General features: G+C 42.8%; 1 protein-coding gene across 2 annotated transcripts in view; it reads left to right on the top strand.

Annotated features, from left to right (window-relative positions):
- The first annotated feature begins 632 nt into the window (after positions 1-632).
- Positions 633-15937, top strand: part of BEND2 (BEN domain containing 2) — a 31510-nt gene continuing 16205 nt past the window's right edge. Inside the window, exons 1-4 of one of the 2 annotated variants that reach the window (XM_030455677.1) lie at positions 633-1129; positions 11152-11298; positions 14024-14184; positions 15830-15901. In XM_030455677.1, coding sequence (XP_030311537.1) covers positions 1117-1129; positions 11152-11298; positions 14024-14184; positions 15830-15901 — 393 coding nt within the window. In that variant the 5' untranslated portion in view covers positions 633-1116. Of the gene's footprint in view, positions 1130-1644; positions 1956-11151; positions 11299-14023; positions 14185-15829; positions 15902-15937 lie in introns of those variants that run through there. The other variant, XM_030455670.1, reaches the window with a different exon arrangement.

The raw sequence follows: 15937 nt of genomic DNA, 5'->3' as shown, positions 1-15937 counted from the left end.
CCATCCTCAAAAGGTATTGCTTCCTTACACCCATATGAAATGTTGCTCTACCATTAAGAAGTTCCTCTGTTTCTGCAAGGAAAAAAAAAAAAAAAAAAAAAAAGCAGCTGATTTTGAATACAGCATTCAGCATTTTTGGCTGGGTTCCCTATTATTCAAGCATTCTCCCATCATCGCAAGGTTTATGGGAAAATGAAACTCTTTGCTTTATGGGAAAGCATAACTCTTAGGCTACTCAATGCTGCCCTAACTCTCAATCCTGAATTTAAAAAGGGGGTTGGTGTATTGAGATGAAGGAGGTAGGGAAGGTAGGGATAAGGCAAAAAATCCACAGCATTGCTAATACAGGTAAGTGATGCTTAAATTTCTGTATTTTACCCCCCCCCCCCTTCACCAGAGGCCCACAGAGTCTCTGTACAAACTAATTCTGACACCTAATTTCATACAATTAGAAATTCTAAAGACAACCTTTTGGAACCCTTAATACTCCTTTGTAAGTGGATTCCTCCCATTCCAACGAGGAGTTCGCAAAGAAACAAACCCCAATCTGACGAGTGGCAAGACAAACAATAACTGCGTGCTGTGACTTGCGACCGTGGATGGCACACCCAAGGCTCCAAAAGGAACCACGGAGTCCAGACCTGCAAGATAGACGCAGATTTGCCTCCCTCAGAGAGCCTGGCAGCACTCCCATCCTCCCGCGGATTCGAGAGCAAACAAGGAACTGAACCCGCCGCCCTCAGTCAGGCCTTGGGCTAGCGCGGAAGGTGGCAGCGCCACGGCACCGCGACGAGCACGGTGAACGCCGCGTCATTTCCCGCAAGGTGAGAGCATCGCACCTCCAATGCCCAGCCGGGGAGCGGATGGGAGAGCGGCTGAGTGCGGTACCGCCTTCCCCCGTGCCCCCCTTCTTTCCCCCGGCTCCCGTTTGCCAGTCGCGCCCCCGTTCCCAGCGCGCAGCCGCACTGCTTGAAAACAGTTTGTTGCTCACGTCGGAGAAGCCGCTTCCGTTTCCAACGCCGCATTCCGGCCACACCTGCCTCTGAAGCAGACCCGTCTCGCTCCGCCGCCCTGCTCGGACGAGGAGGAACTCGCGTTCCGCTGCCCCGGTGCGCCATGTCCGAAGAGGGTAAGGCTGCTGACCGCCCCCGCCCCGCCGCTGCCCCGAGGGAGGAGAGGCCGCAGACGGAGAAGCCGCCGGAGCGCCGCGTAACGCTCCCTCATCGTTCGCAACAGCCCCAACGTTCCTAGCCCAGCCGGCCAGGGCCACGCCCACCGCGGCCGCCGCTATTGGCTGGTTGCTGCGCAGAGGGACGCTCCCATTGGCTCTCGCTACTGCCCGTCGCGGCCGCGTCAGTGGCGACGGGAATGGGGGGGGGGGGGGGAGTTGTGAGGTGCTGATGGCGGGTGGGGGGGGGGGAGGCGTAGAGGTAACGGTTCCAGCACGGGAGGACAGCGCTGGTCTCCCCGGTTTGGGTCGGGCGTACGTGCCCCGGCCGCATCACTGCCTTGTCCGGCGTGCTCGGGTTGTCCCCCGGGACGCGTATTCCCGGTGGTCCCCAGCAGCGTCACGCAGTTAAACCAAGGGCAAAAGGGGCGGCTGTGCGTGCGCGGGTCGTTGTGCCGCGGCGGCGCCGGGAGCGGGGGTCTGGCAGTGAGGTTATGGCCAAAAATTGTCGCCAAACCTTGCCGCGGTTTGGTTACCTCATGGTGGAAGGCCGGAGAGTGGCGGTGGCAGTTGGGTGGCGGGGCGAGATAGCTTTCACTTTGCTTAGTCTTCAAATGGTGGGCGAGGCTGGTGACAAAACGCTGGGAAAACAAAAGCTGAGTCCCAGCAGAGATGCGTGATGGTCCTAAAGTGAGATACTTGAGCTTTCTATTCAAAGATACGATGCGTAGTGCCATTTCTATATCTTGGACTTGTATGGACTTCATTTACTTAAGGATCAAAGCCGGTAAATTCCTTGCTTTGCCTCGTCCTTTCAAGCTGTAACGTTTATACAGCCTCGCATCTGTTCAGGTTCATTTAGCTTGTCGTAGCTGTCACAGACCTCTACCCACACAGGGGATTCCAGTTGTCTCTTGCTCAGATGCCTGATTTCCTTGTGTGACTTCAAGGTTCAGGGAGCTGTTCTACCTAAAAAAAAATAAAAATAAAAAATTTTAAAAATTGGTGGTGTTTGGCTTCGGCTGGCATGTTGTACAATTATTCAAGTATCAGTGTGAAGTAAAGAAGTTAGATGAGATGTAGGAGTGTGGGAGTGCAGCAGTCCTGATATACTACGAATGAGGCAGACATGCAGGGTAATGCATTAGATGTCTGTTCCTTCTCCTTTGTCATCAGTTTTCCTGTTTATAACTCGGTAATCTTCACAAATACCAAGGTATTCTGGCAATAGAAAAGAGGTGCCATTAATAATATTCCTCAACCAAAAGATGCAGTATGAGTTTAAATCTGATTAAACGTCAGATGCCCATTCATGAGACTTATTTTGCCTTGAGTTTTGATCTGACTAGCATCTCGGTGACACAAATAGGAGACCTAAAGACAGAAATTCTGGTTTCATTTCTCTGCTTCTCACCACAGCAACTGGTTTGCATTTGCTCAATATATCATTCTGTTGTATTGCTGTTGCAAATGTCAGTCATGCAAATTCTGACTGTAGCATTCTGAATTAACTGTTGTTTTGCTGTTCAGAGACTGTTGATAAGCATTTTATCACTTCCAGAGTGTTCTGGTGTCTCCAATGTGTGACAGTTTACCTAAAATAAGGACAGAGTTGTCAGAAGTATGCTAAATTCAAGGAGGTGGATGGTGCCCAATTTTTGAGTGCCGTATTTATGCATCTTTATCTAGTTTGTCTTACACATGACTTGCATGACTGTCTGTTGCACCTGAGAGTAGAGATCATGTTCACAGAATTACAGAGATGTGTTTAACTGAACCCTTAGAAAAAGAAGAAAAAAACCTGGATTTCTGGGAAAAGTTTAATTTAGTCTTAGTGGGGTCTTGCTAGGAGTGCCCAGGAAGTCTGTGGTAGATGTTGAGGTAGGATTCAGTGTTACTTAGTGCTTTCATATCTCTCATCTGCCTCCCTTTACCATTGCATAACTCACAGTTACCTCCATTTTTATTTCCTCAGTAAATGCATTCATCAGGTCATGTCTGACTCAGTCCAAGTACTTCCTTATCACACTGGCTTAAGTCAGGTATTTAATAAGCACAGTACTAGGGAAAAGTAGCCTGTCAGCTTGTGTTCAGCTGATGCATCAGATCTGGTTGTATTTCTGTACTTATAGTTTTGATTGCCATAGTTTGTGCAAATGTGGTTAAAACTCTTAGTTATATCTACAGTGTGACTGTATTAACATGCAAACATTTACGTGAAGCTGGGATGGGATGCTACTACCCCTGAAAGACATCTTGACACTATTGTTCCTGTGCTTTCCCTCGTGTTAGCCCCTTTCTTGTTTGCATTTTAGCGTAAGTCTCAGGCCATAAATAATGCAAGCTGTGGTCCAAGTTGTTGCTAGCTGGCTTTCCTTTTATGACTTAGTTTAAACACAGGTCAGTTCCTTGATATATTATTTGTTTGGGGGGGGTTGTTCTGCTTGATTAGCTTTGGTATGTAATTCATAGCTGCTACAGAGGTGGGTTGTTTTTGGTTTTTGTTGGTTTTTTTTTTTTTTTGCTTCTGTTTCATAAGACAAACCTTTGTTTGCCTTTTTAACTCCAGCTTTGAAAGAGTTCATGTTTGATTTTGGGTTTGTGTGGATTTTTTGTTTGTTTCCTTGGTTTTACTATTTCGTAATGTTTAATATCAACAGACAATCATAGAACTATTTGAGTTGGAAGGGACCATAAAGATCATACAGTTTCAACCACCCCTACACTGGCAGGGACACCTCTCACTAGACCAGGTTGCTCAAAGCCCCATCCAACTTGGCCTTGAAAATTCCAGGGAAGAGGACAGCCACAGCTTCTCTAGGCAACCTGTGCTAGTGTCTCACCACCTTCACAGCGAAGAGGGTTTTTTTGGTATCTAACGTAGATCTACCCTCTTTCTGCTTAAAAACATACCCCTATCACTACATGCCCTTGTAAAAAACATCTTTCCATCACTAAATTATTTAGTGTTCCATTCCCCCACCCTCTGAGTTTTCTTTGTATTGCAGTTTGGTTCTATTGGTTTTTCATTCCTGTGTTTCAAATTTGTTTTCAGCTTTTTGCTCCAAAGCCCAGCCTAGCAATAGTAAAAAGATTAGCAGTGATTTCTTTCTTGGAGTGTGTTGATCAAATTATAGTTTCCAAAGAAGAAAGAAAAATTTCAGGTCATAATGACTTAAATATATTTGTTGTTATTGGAAATAAAATCTTTATAACATTTGGGTTTATTTCGCTGCTGTTCTGGGTTGATGTGGTGCTGGTTTTGGTAGCAGGGAAGGGCCCCTGGAGTGGCTCCCATGCGGACCTGTTGAAAGCTCTCCCAGCTTCAAAATGTCCAGCCCTGCCTCTGGCTTGTGTTGAGGCCATCAGTGGCAATGGATGTGCCTCTGTGATCAGCATATTCAGGAAGGGGAAACAGTTACAAGACTTGGGGACAGAGGAGACAGGGAGGAGAGAGAGCAAGACAAGAGAGCAATGGAGCAGAGAGGTCTGTGAGGAAGGAGAAGGTGCTCTGAACAGAAGTGCCTCTACATTCCATGGTGAAACAACTCCCCTTGTAACCCGTGGAGGAGCACAGTGGAGCAGTCCATGAAGGATCCTGTTGTAGCAGTTGAGGACCTGCAGCCTGTGGAAGATAATGGAGCAGATGTTACAGGCCTGCAGCCATGGAGGACCCCATGCCAGGGGAGGTGACTGTGCCTGAAGTAGTCTGTGGCTCTGTGGGCTGCCCTTGCTGGAGCAGTTTGCTCCTGAGGGACTGTGCCTTTTGGGAGCGACTCATGTTGAGGGGTTCATGAAGGACTTTCTCCTGTGGGAGGGACCTCTCACTGTCTGTATCTATTAATATTTTATATTTTGTTTGTGAGGTAATATTAGCCACTGTGCCTGTGCATCCTATAAATTGCAAAAGTAACCAGCTTTATGGTTTATTTCAGGGAAAATGACGCCATGCTGAAAGGAGTCTTAGGAAGCAGTTAATAGTGGGAGAAAAACGAAGGCAAATCAGGTTTATAAACAAATGAATCATCCCCGGGGAAAGGGCTATTAAGAAAAGAAAAGGGAAGAAAGGAAACAGTTTATCGATTTTTTTACCCACTGAAGAAATCGCCACTACCAGGGTCGATGTCTCTGAAGCTTTAGTGGTGGTGCTCGCTGCTATTCCTTGGTGCTGCTTACTGTTGTTGGTCGCTGCTTTTTGCTGCTTCTTGCTGCTCTTTCTGCTTCTCCTTTTGCTGTTTTTCCTCTGAATTTCTATAGTAAGAAGTTCCTTCTTCTCATCAATTACTGCCAGAAGTTGCAAATTGATGGCTGTGGGTCTTCCCTTTGAATTCTGGGTTTTCCCAGAATTCTTTTAGTTCTTGTCTTTGCTACCAATTTGCATTATCTGTCTGGCAGCTTTGTCAGGAGCCATTCTGATTAGCATTTTATCTTTTTAGTCGTGACAAAGGAGGGCGGGTCTGTTGGTGAGGTTTGCCTTGATACATTTTAATGATTGTAAACAGGGGAAAGGCTGTCCCAGTGTGGAGAGGGGTTTGCTGGTAGAAATAAGCTTGGTACATTTTAAGCAGAGCAAACTATGCTGGCGCTGCCTCATAGTTAGCTTGGATGTAATTTTGTTGATTCAAGTGGCATTTTTCATATTGTCAGTGTATCTTCATTACATTTCATCCTGTGGCTGTTGAATCAGCATTCATATACCATTTTTGTATGATTATTTTGTAGCTGCATTGTGTGTCTCTTTTTGGAATTTGTGGTCTTTGCCAGGTTGGCTCTTCTGCAAGGTTTCCCAGTCAGGGAGCAACCAGAGCAGTCCCAGCCTGGCAACTTTTTAGTGGCACAAAGGTGTGGAGCGTTCCATTGAGCCATGCCCTCCCCCCAGCTTTCCCACTTCATATTCACATTCTTTTCTGGCTCAAAAGTCAACACATTCAACGTGGGAGTTGGGGAGAAAACAGTCTGTTTTGCCACACATTTACCACGGGACCCCAACGCTGCAGTAGGGGAAGACTGTGATGAATCCTTCTCCCTGAAAAGGAAAGAGTGGCAGAAAACTGTGTGACAAACAGACCGTAATCCTCAATCCCTGTTCCTCTGTGCCACAGGGATAAAGTGGTAGAGTTATCAGGGAAAAACAGTAATTTGGGAGGGGAGGGGTGGAGTAAAGTAGTTAGGCTCTGGTTTGTGTTTTCTCTTTGCCCTGTTTTGATTTGATTTTTCTACATGTGGAGTCTGTTTTGCCCGTGACCGTAATTGGTGAGTGGAACCTTCGTAGTCCTTGTCTTGACCCATGAGGTTTTTGGTGAATTTCCTACTTGCTATCTTGAAATGGGAGAGGAGTAGTGAGCAGCTGTGTGGTCCTTTGTTATAGGCTAGGCTCAAACCAGGACAGATGTTTAAAAAGTTGTAGCTTAATATAGTAATGGAATTTCCAATGTAGAAATTGTTGGATTCAATTTGCAGTTCAATGGTAATTGTTTTGTCACAAGTTTTTGAAAGTTTGAATGTTGTAGCTGAATGAACAAAGTTGTCCTCACATTTAAGAAGGGTCTAGGTCAATTGTCTTCTGCAATCAACTCTTAACTGATATTAAGACAACTCTCAGCTCAGCTTGTCAGCTCAACTGGACAACTCTCCACTGGGCACTTCTTCACTGCTGACTCTTTGCTGGCACAACTGTATGTGGATTGGCAGATGGCACCAATCTGGAAACAGAACAGAAAAATACCTCCAGCACCGTGAACAGGACTTTGTGGAGAAGGTGGCTCTGGTCATGGTGCTCTGATTTCGGAAAGGAAACCATGTATATGTGGGGGAGTTCAAGTGTGTGGGTCACACCATTTGTAACACGTACTAGCTCATCTCATGACTTCATTGTGCTCAGCTATCAGAGGTGGATACCTCACAGTACAACTGTTTTTTGTTAACTCACAATTAGATAAAGGCAACTTCATCAAATGTGAGAAATGAAAAATTCATGGTAGGATAAAGTCAAGTCAGTCAAATGTGAAAGAGTTTTTTAAAGTAATGTTAAGCAAATGCAATTAAAAAACCATCTAACCACAGTTTTAAAAAGTGATGTAAACCAAATGTACTTATGAAACATGCAAAAACATTTTTAAAAACTGATCCTAAGTAAATGCAAAAATCAGAGCACTGTGAGCAGAACTGCCTGCTGCCAGAGGTTCTGTTCACTATGCTGAGTGAGCACCATTTGCTAATCCATGTATAGTTGTCCTGGTGAGTCAGTGGTGTAGAAGCATCCAGCAGACAGTTGGCAGTGTACAGTTGTTATTTTCTGTGTAAGAATGATTACAGTAATGACATTTAAAGTTGTCAGCAGAGACATCTAAATCTGTACACTAACTTTACATATAAGGCAACTAGACTACATTAGAAAAAGGAAGAAATGGTTGGTATAAAGCAAGAGGGTCTACATTTCTTAGAGCACCTTTCCTTATTGCTGCAGCAACCAGTCAGACTGATAGTCCCTCCTAGAAAAGGGTCATGTATTCTAATCTCAGAATTTCCTGACTGTCCATGTAGGAATGGCATCCTTAACAGGAAATAATTTCCATTTCCTATATGAGCAATCATGTTCAGCAATGAGTGATGGAAGTAAACAGTCCTGAGAATAAGGAGAATCCTGACCACTGTCCAGGAGAGTAAAAGTTCTGAGAGAGTAGTTCCTGTGGCTGTGTTGCTTCTACATAATTATAGAAATGTATTGTAATTGATTAAATACTTCTTGAAAGTGTGATGTCTTCCCTTTCTGACTTTCCTTCTTTTGTGTAAACTTATCCTCCAGATGTGAGGTGCTGCCGCTACAGATTTTAGAAAAGCTTTCTGCTTGCAGTCAGCTGCACTTCTGAAATTCTGATTTTGAAACTTAATTTAAGGAAGGATAGTGGAGAGTATGGAAGACTGAGCTTTGCTTATCAACAGGTTGTAGAGACTTGTGACTTCTGATCACACTGGCTTTCCTCTAGTTCAGATAAAGCTGCTTTTTCTTAGCTCTGTACCAGGTGCACAGAATTTTCCATTATATGCCTGTTGCTCTGGCTGTTCTGGATTCAAGTGACCTAGTTGCTTATCAGGTAGGCTTGTTATGCCTCATTTCCCATGAGCAAAAGTACGTTGCCAAAATGACATATGAAATTTGCAGAAAAAAAATACAAATATGCAGGTAAATACTGTGCATTGTAAAGTTGCACAGGTAGCATACAACTTGTGTCACTTCCTCTACTTGGGGATAGAAGGGTAATTTCACAGCAACAGGAGCCCAGCTGTAATTTGGGCATTTATCAGGCAATACAGTAACTCAGCATCCTGGTCTGGAAATTGGCAGAAGGGATTATTTTCCAAATTACTTTGTTGCAGATGCACTTTTCCTGACTCTGTAAACTCTCTCCCAAAGTAGGCAGAATATTAAATGATTGTCAACAAAAAAAATTGTGCCTGTGAGGCAATTAAATAATTCAGCCCATGCAAATAACTTGTGTTGGCCTGCAGTGAATTTCAGTCAGTGAACATTGCTGAAGTGTTCTGCTAAAAGCTGTAGCTATTTTAAGCTCATGAGTAGTCTTGTTTACTTCTATATAGAACTAAAACTATCCAAGAACTATTCTCTAACTTTGAGCATAAGTAGCATATTCCAGCTCATGTCCAGTCAGCTGAACTCCTTTTTGCAGTGCAACTATGCCCTCACTAGGTTTTTGGCCTCATTTACTACTATAAACATAGCTATTGACTGCATGGCAATTTATGAGTGTTTCTGAACAGGCCCTCATTTTCGTAGAATCATAGAATTGGCTGGGTTGGAAGGGACCTCAGAGATCAAGTCCAACCCTTGGTCCACTACCGCTGCAGTTACCAGACCATGGCAATGAGTGCCACATCCAGTCTCTTTTTAAATATCTCCAGGGACGGAGAATCCACTACTTCCCTGGGCAGCCCATTCCAATGCCTGATCACCCTCTCCATAAAGAAATTCTTTCTAATATCCAACCTAAACCTACCCTGGCACTACTTGAGACCGTGCCCTCTTGTCTTGCTGAGAGTTGCCTGGGAAAAGAGACCAACCCCCCCCTGGCTCCAGCCTCCTTTCAGGGAGTTGTAGAGAGTGATGAGGTTTCCCCTGCGCCTCCTCTTCTCCAGGCTTAACAGCCCCAGCTCCCTCAGCCTCTCCTCATAGGATCTGTGCTAGAGTCCTTTCACCAGCCTGGTTGCCCTCCTTTGGACCTGCTCCAGGACCTCAATCTCCTTCCTGAACTGAGGGGCCCAGAACTGGACACAGGACTTGAGGTGTGGCCTCACCAGTGCTGAGTACAGGGGCAGAATCCCTTCCCTGGACCTGCTGGCCACGCTGTTCCTGATACAGGCCAGGATGCCATTGGCCTTCTTGGCCACCTGGGCACACTGCTGGCTCATGTTCAGCTTCCTGTTGTAGCGGGGAGAGCTTTTCTTGCTCCTGAGGCTCGACGAGCTGCTGGCCTCTGCACTACCTCACACCAGAGTGAGCTTCTCTCTGTGGGTGTGTGTCCCACCTTTATTGGCCCCCTGGTAATAGGGGCCTGCCCTAACCAGGCACAGGTGGACTCACACCCACTCTTTGGCAACTCGAGGTACCTGGTTTATCTTATTTCTCTACATCCTGTCAATCCAGACTCCCAGGTCCCTCTCTGTCTGGCTGATGTCAGCCACTCTGTCCCCAGCCTGGAGCTCCCCATGGGGTTGTTGTGGCCAAAGTGCAGGACCCGACACTTGGCCGTGTTGAACCTCATCCCGTTGGAATCAGCCCAACTCTCCAGTCTGTCCAGGTCCCTCTGCAGAGCCCTCCTGCCTTCCAGCTGGTCGACACTTCCCCCCAGTTTAGTGTCATCTGCAAATTTGCTGATGATGGACTCAATCCCCTCATCTAAATCATCAATAAAGATATTGAACAGAACTGGGCCCAACACTCATCCCTGGGGGACACCACTGGTGACCAGCCACCAACTGGATTCAGCACCGTTCAGCACCACTCTCTGGGCCCGGGCCTCCAGTTGTCTTTCTAATCTGATGTCAGCCAAATCCAGACACTGTTGTATCCTTTCTTCTGGATTAGTCTGGAGTACAGAGATAAAACCTTGACCTGTGGAATTCAGCATCTTTTCCACCTTTTAGTCTCTTAAGAAATTGGATCAGAGGGAAGAGAGCAGATATGGAGTGAGTTATTTGTGTGAGAGTAAAGCACCAGACTACTGTTACACAGCCCTGATTTGTCTCTGGAGCTGAATCCTGTGCACGGAATGAAGTAGAACTCCTGAGGAAAATACAGCATGTGTTCATATAGTTACCACGTCATTATGCGTATGTGCTGGCTGAATTTAAGTTTTATTTCCTAACTTTAGTGATTCATTGTATAATTCCTTCCATGGTTTTGTTTCATCAGGAATAAATTTCACTCCCTTGTCTGTCCTCCTGAATACACACCAGATCTATCTATAATACAGTAACTCTGAAACTAGGACATTTTGTCTTGATGTAGTATGTTTAATTTGAAAAAAAAAAGTTGGTACTTGAGACATGCCATCCAGTGTTTCTGCATAGCATCTCATTGGAAGCTAATGTTTGGTTTGATCTGAATACCAAATACTCCATTAGGATTTGTAGACTGATTGGATTGTCTGTTGGATGCTTCAATGTAAGTAGTGGAGTTCTCAGAAGTTTCCTGTTGAAACTGGACATTATAGGAAGAGTTGGGTACTGACTAGTTTTAGGAATTCTGCCAACTAACCAATAGGAGGCTGCTTCCCTTCTAGTGCATGTTAAAACCTTAATGCCTGTGTTTAAATGTAACCCTATTTCGATGCTAAAGTGAAAATAGATAAATTACAGTATTGGCTTACAACACAGATAGTGCTAGGCATGATCCAAACACTACAGTTGTCATACACAGAATGGTATGTAGTCTTACCTGTTTTTCTTTCTTCAAATGCTCACAGATTATATCTCGGTGAATGTTGAGGATGATGTTGAAGCACTGATTATTGACCATGGAGAAAATGGACTAGGCACACAAAACTGCATATCAATGGAACAAAACAATGAAGTAAGCAATGTTGTCCCCCACATGGCTCAACTTGCCTATGGTAATTATCATTCATTTTTATTGTGATTTATACGGTATGTTCAGTGCTGCTGTCTTGAATGCTTTTTGAAATAGCCATATTTTCAAAACATTTTATTAGAAAGCTACTTCACAGAAAGTGGTTGGCAGTGTATTTAAAAAGAGGGACCTTTTTAGTTATTTCTTTAGAGGTCTGCTAATACTATTAATAAATAGCGAACACTATGAAATACTATGTTTTTGAAATACAGGTTTTGAATTATTTATAAGGTAAGTGTAGCTAGGAATTAATTAATAAGCAATTTGGAAAATAAGTGTCATAGAAGAACCTAACCCAAAAGGTGAGATTATTAGAGAAATGATTCAATGTAATTTAGAAGAACACTGGAGACAATGATGTGTAATGATAGCAAGATGAATGTTGAAGATGGTAAGTTAATAGTTTTAAGTAGCCTTTGCTGAGTATCTCTAGATCATTGTACTTATTTTAACTTCCAAGATTAAAGTCTCAAAAATCTTACCAAGTTCTCTGTTGGGTTCTCTTTGCTTGGACAAAAATTAATCATAATCTTCACAAGTCCAGCAACAGTATTAGCAAGGAAAATGAAAAGAACTGTAACTGATGGATATTATTAGTGGTTTGTGGTTGTTTGTTTTTTGGGGGATATTTTTGGAAGTCCAGTTTACTTTATAGTACTGTTTTTTTAAGAGGTAGAAGATGGTTTTGTCATCCTTGGGCTTACATTTTCTGTTGTTGTAGGTTGTTAGCATTAGGTGTTGCCTAGTAAAATTTAGTATAATGAAGTCTATGGCCAAAATATGACATAAGTTTATTTTTAATATAACTGTTGAACTTAAGTCTTTGAAATTAAATTCTCTCTGATTGCTTTTATTCAACAACCATCTTAGGCTAGTGTCTTGTACAACAGTACCTTTTCTTCAGCTCTGCTTCTGTCTGTACAAACTTGTCTCTTTTGTTTTTCTCTTCTTGCCTACAGATACCGAGCTGGTAGAGCAGGATCAGCAATCCCTAAGATACAGATCTAGGTCTTGGTTCTGAGAGATAAGCTTTAGCTTGGTCTGCACAGCCAGGACAGATGAGATGAAAGGGGAAAGGAAGCAAACTCTGAAGCTCAGTGGGAGGGTAGATAGGTTTGAGGTAGCATCGATTAGCTCTGGTACAATGTTTGCTGGGTTCTTAATACAAAGAAAATTTTTTTCTAGCTTATGATACATTTTCTGCTCTGCCCCTGGCCCTTCATCTTCTGGTGCATAAAACAAAAGCAGTTGCCTTTGCTTTCAGTATTTCTCTTAGTGTGTCCCTGTCACATTGCGTTTGTTTTCTGTTCTAAGCTACTAGCTCTTCTTGCCACTGGGGCAATGAAATTAGTTCCATGATTTTGAAAAAAAGTAGTAAGGTATACACATGTAACTTTTTTCATGCATCCACAAAAACTTGTCCACCATGCCTTTTCATATTGGTCTGATCTCCAAAAATCTCGTTCACAGCAGATAGAGTGGTAGATACTTGACGTGTGCTTTTTATGTCAGCTAGGTTTTACTCATTGTTTCTCAGACATTGTTTCTCCTGTTTATCTTCTTAAGCTTTACTTGCCTTTTAATGTCTTTTCTTTTCTATAGTTTATTATGTACTTGGCTCATCTACAGCTGAAATGTATAGAACTTAAGGGGATATCGTTATTCTTTTCTTCCTTTCCTTTCCTTTCCTTTCCTTTCCTTTCCTTTCCTTTCCTTTCCTTTCCTTTCCTTCCTTTCCTTTCCTTTCCTTTCCTTTCCTTTCCTTTCCTTTCCTTTCCTTTCCTTTCCTTTCCTTTCCTTTCCTTTCCTTTCCTTTCCTTTCCTTTCCTTTCCTTTCCTTTCCTTTCCTTTCCTTTCCTTTCCTTTCCTTTCCTTTCCTTTCCTTTCCTTTCCTTTTCTTTTCCTTTTCTTTTCCTTTCTTTTCTTTTCTTAAGGGTGTTTTTATTTCTTTTTAAAGAGCTGCTGTAGCCCTTTCCTGAAAGTTTGAGGAAGAAACCTGTAAATGATGGGCTTGGCATTAACTATAGGCCTTTTCTCATAACTGTGAAAATCCTTTAACATTCTTCAGAAGATCGGCCTCACCTTTTTGTGGGCTTCAAAACAATTTGGTTGGAGCTGTGGTGAACAGTGGTAATGTTTTTTTAACTGTGTGCCACACTTGCACATAAAGAGGTGGAGGCAGTTTTTGTACCAGCTGTGGTTATTTTGTGTTTGGGTAGTCCCTGATCTACACTGGCTCAAGAGAGGAGATACTTGGAGCAGGTATTTTTTTGTTGGCACAGGTTTCAGTGACCGAACTGGTGGAGAAGCTTTAAGTGTAGAGAAGGGACAACTGAGGTCTAAACAAACAGTAACTGTTTTACATTGTGGGTGCATTGCTTGAATTTCAGTTAACTGCTTTTTGTCAGGGTTTTGAATTCAGTGATTTGTACCGTTAAATATGAAAACATGAACAGAGAATTAACAGTGAAAAGTGAGGCAAATGAGATGAAGGCTGGAGAGAGTTTGGAAGAAAGAATATGAAACTAAATTCACTGATTTCAGATCTGAATGAATTAGATTAATGAATTTAATAATACCTAGTAAACAAATTTCCAATAAGCCATTTCAAAGTAAAATAATGGAGGACTGCGCATGGGTTTTGTAGTGAAATGTTTAATTCAATGGGAAACCTGCTGATGTGCTTTACTATCTCTTCATTTTTCCAGGAGGCAAAGGCTTATCAGTGCTGACTGACCCAGTGGCATCACAAATGAGCCATTCTGCGAGTATGCAGAGAGGAAATGGTCACAGCCCTGAAAAAATGGATTTTGTGTTTTCACATAATAAAAGAAAACGACTTGCCCCTACTCTAGTGGGACAGACTGTGGTATGTTTTGCCAGACAGTAGCCCTTTGTTTTAAGGCCAGTTTCCATGTTATTTGGAATGTAACTTTTCCTTCAGTTCTGTATGCTCATTTGATGACATCCCAGTGGAGAAGTGTGGGTAGGATATTAATGTAGTGCATAGAGTTGTCTAGCAAGAGTAAAACCTTCTTGTGCTGGATACAGTACATGTGTATAACACTAGCTAGTGTGCAGCAGAGAATAACTTACACTAATTTCCCATGAAGATGCTCTTAAATTTTTTAAATAAAATAATTTTGTGGGGTGCATTCGGAGAGGGGTAGCTAGTAGGTCAAGAGAGGTTCTCCTTCCTCTCTACTGTGCCTGTGAGGCCACATCTGTAATATTGTGTCCAGTTCTGAGGCCCTCAGTTCAAGAAGGACAAGGAACTTCCTGAAAGAGTCCAGAGGAGAGCCTCTAAGATGATAAGGGAGTGGAACATCTCCCTTATGAGGAAAGGCTCAGGGAGTTGGGTCTCTTCAGCTTGGAGAAGAGGAGAATGAGGGGTGACCTCATTAATGTTTATAAATACATAAAGGGAGAGAGCCAGGAGAATGGTGCCAGTCTCTTCACAATTATGCCCAATGATAGGAAAAGAGGCAATTGATATAAACTTGAGCATCAGAGGTTCCATATAAACACAAGGAAAAAAATTTTTACTGTGAGGGTGACAGAGCACTGGACCAGGCTGCCCAGGGAGGTTTTGGACTCTCCTTCTCTGGACACGTTCATCCCACCTGGACATGTTCCTGTGTGACCTCCTGTAGGTGACCCTGCTCTGGCAGGGGGGTTGGACTTAGTGATCTTTTGAGGTCCCTTCCAATCCCTAATTTTCTGTGATTCTGTGATTTGCCTCCATGAACAAGGCTCTTCAAAGATTGGCTACATATATTTTTAATTTGAGGCAGTCCAAAGCTTAGTTCATGTCACCATACAAAGCTTAATTATTAATTCAACAGTTAAGATGTCTTTAAATGATACAAAAGCATCTCCCCTCTGTTTAATTCTGCTTGTTGTAAATCAAAGCCAACATACCTCCATGCTCCCAACCTTCCTTTTTTAAAATGAGGCACAGATAAATATGCAATAGTAAGAAAAACCCAAAATACACAAACAAACAAAAAACAATCAACCAAACATAAAACAGCAACAGCAAAAAAACTGGTAAAATCGCCGCTGTATGGTAGACAGGAACATCCAGTAAAAGAAAAATGTCATAATTGTCCAGGCGGTGGCACTGTTGATTCCTGTCTCAAAGCAGTTTCAAGCAGTAAGAAAATTGTCTTTTAGCTTGTAAATAGACATTTTTACAGCTTCTGCATGAAGAGTTATACTGCTTACAATAAATACAAGTATTTTCAAATTGATTTATTTAAATAAGCGTAAAAATCTAAATGGAGTCTCATAACTGCATAAGTCTGGCATTATGGCACACATAGTTGGATGAGAAAGTTCTTGCCTTAGAATAACCAGTTAAAATCTGTATCATTATATAGGTTTGCAAAAGATTTATGGGTGAGAAAATTGCTATAACTGAAAGTGTCCACCTTGGATTCCTAACAGGTTGTAATTTATATTTTGAATTCTTTCATTAATCAAAACATTAAAAATTCTTCGTTATTTCACAGATAAGAACCAGGGAAGGAGAATATGAAGATAGTGATGATGTCATTTATGAGTATGAACCAGACTATGAATGTGTAAGTACATTTTCATTCCTTTGGCTGACTTTAAAA

This window comes from Calypte anna, chromosome 1 (assembly GCF_003957555.1).
Source record: "Calypte anna isolate BGI_N300 chromosome 1, bCalAnn1_v1.p, whole genome shotgun sequence".
Taxonomy (NCBI): Eukaryota; Metazoa; Chordata; class Aves; order Apodiformes; family Trochilidae; genus Calypte; species Calypte anna.
Note: the sequence above shows the minus strand (reverse complement) of the source record. Positions and strands in the feature narration are given on the sequence as shown.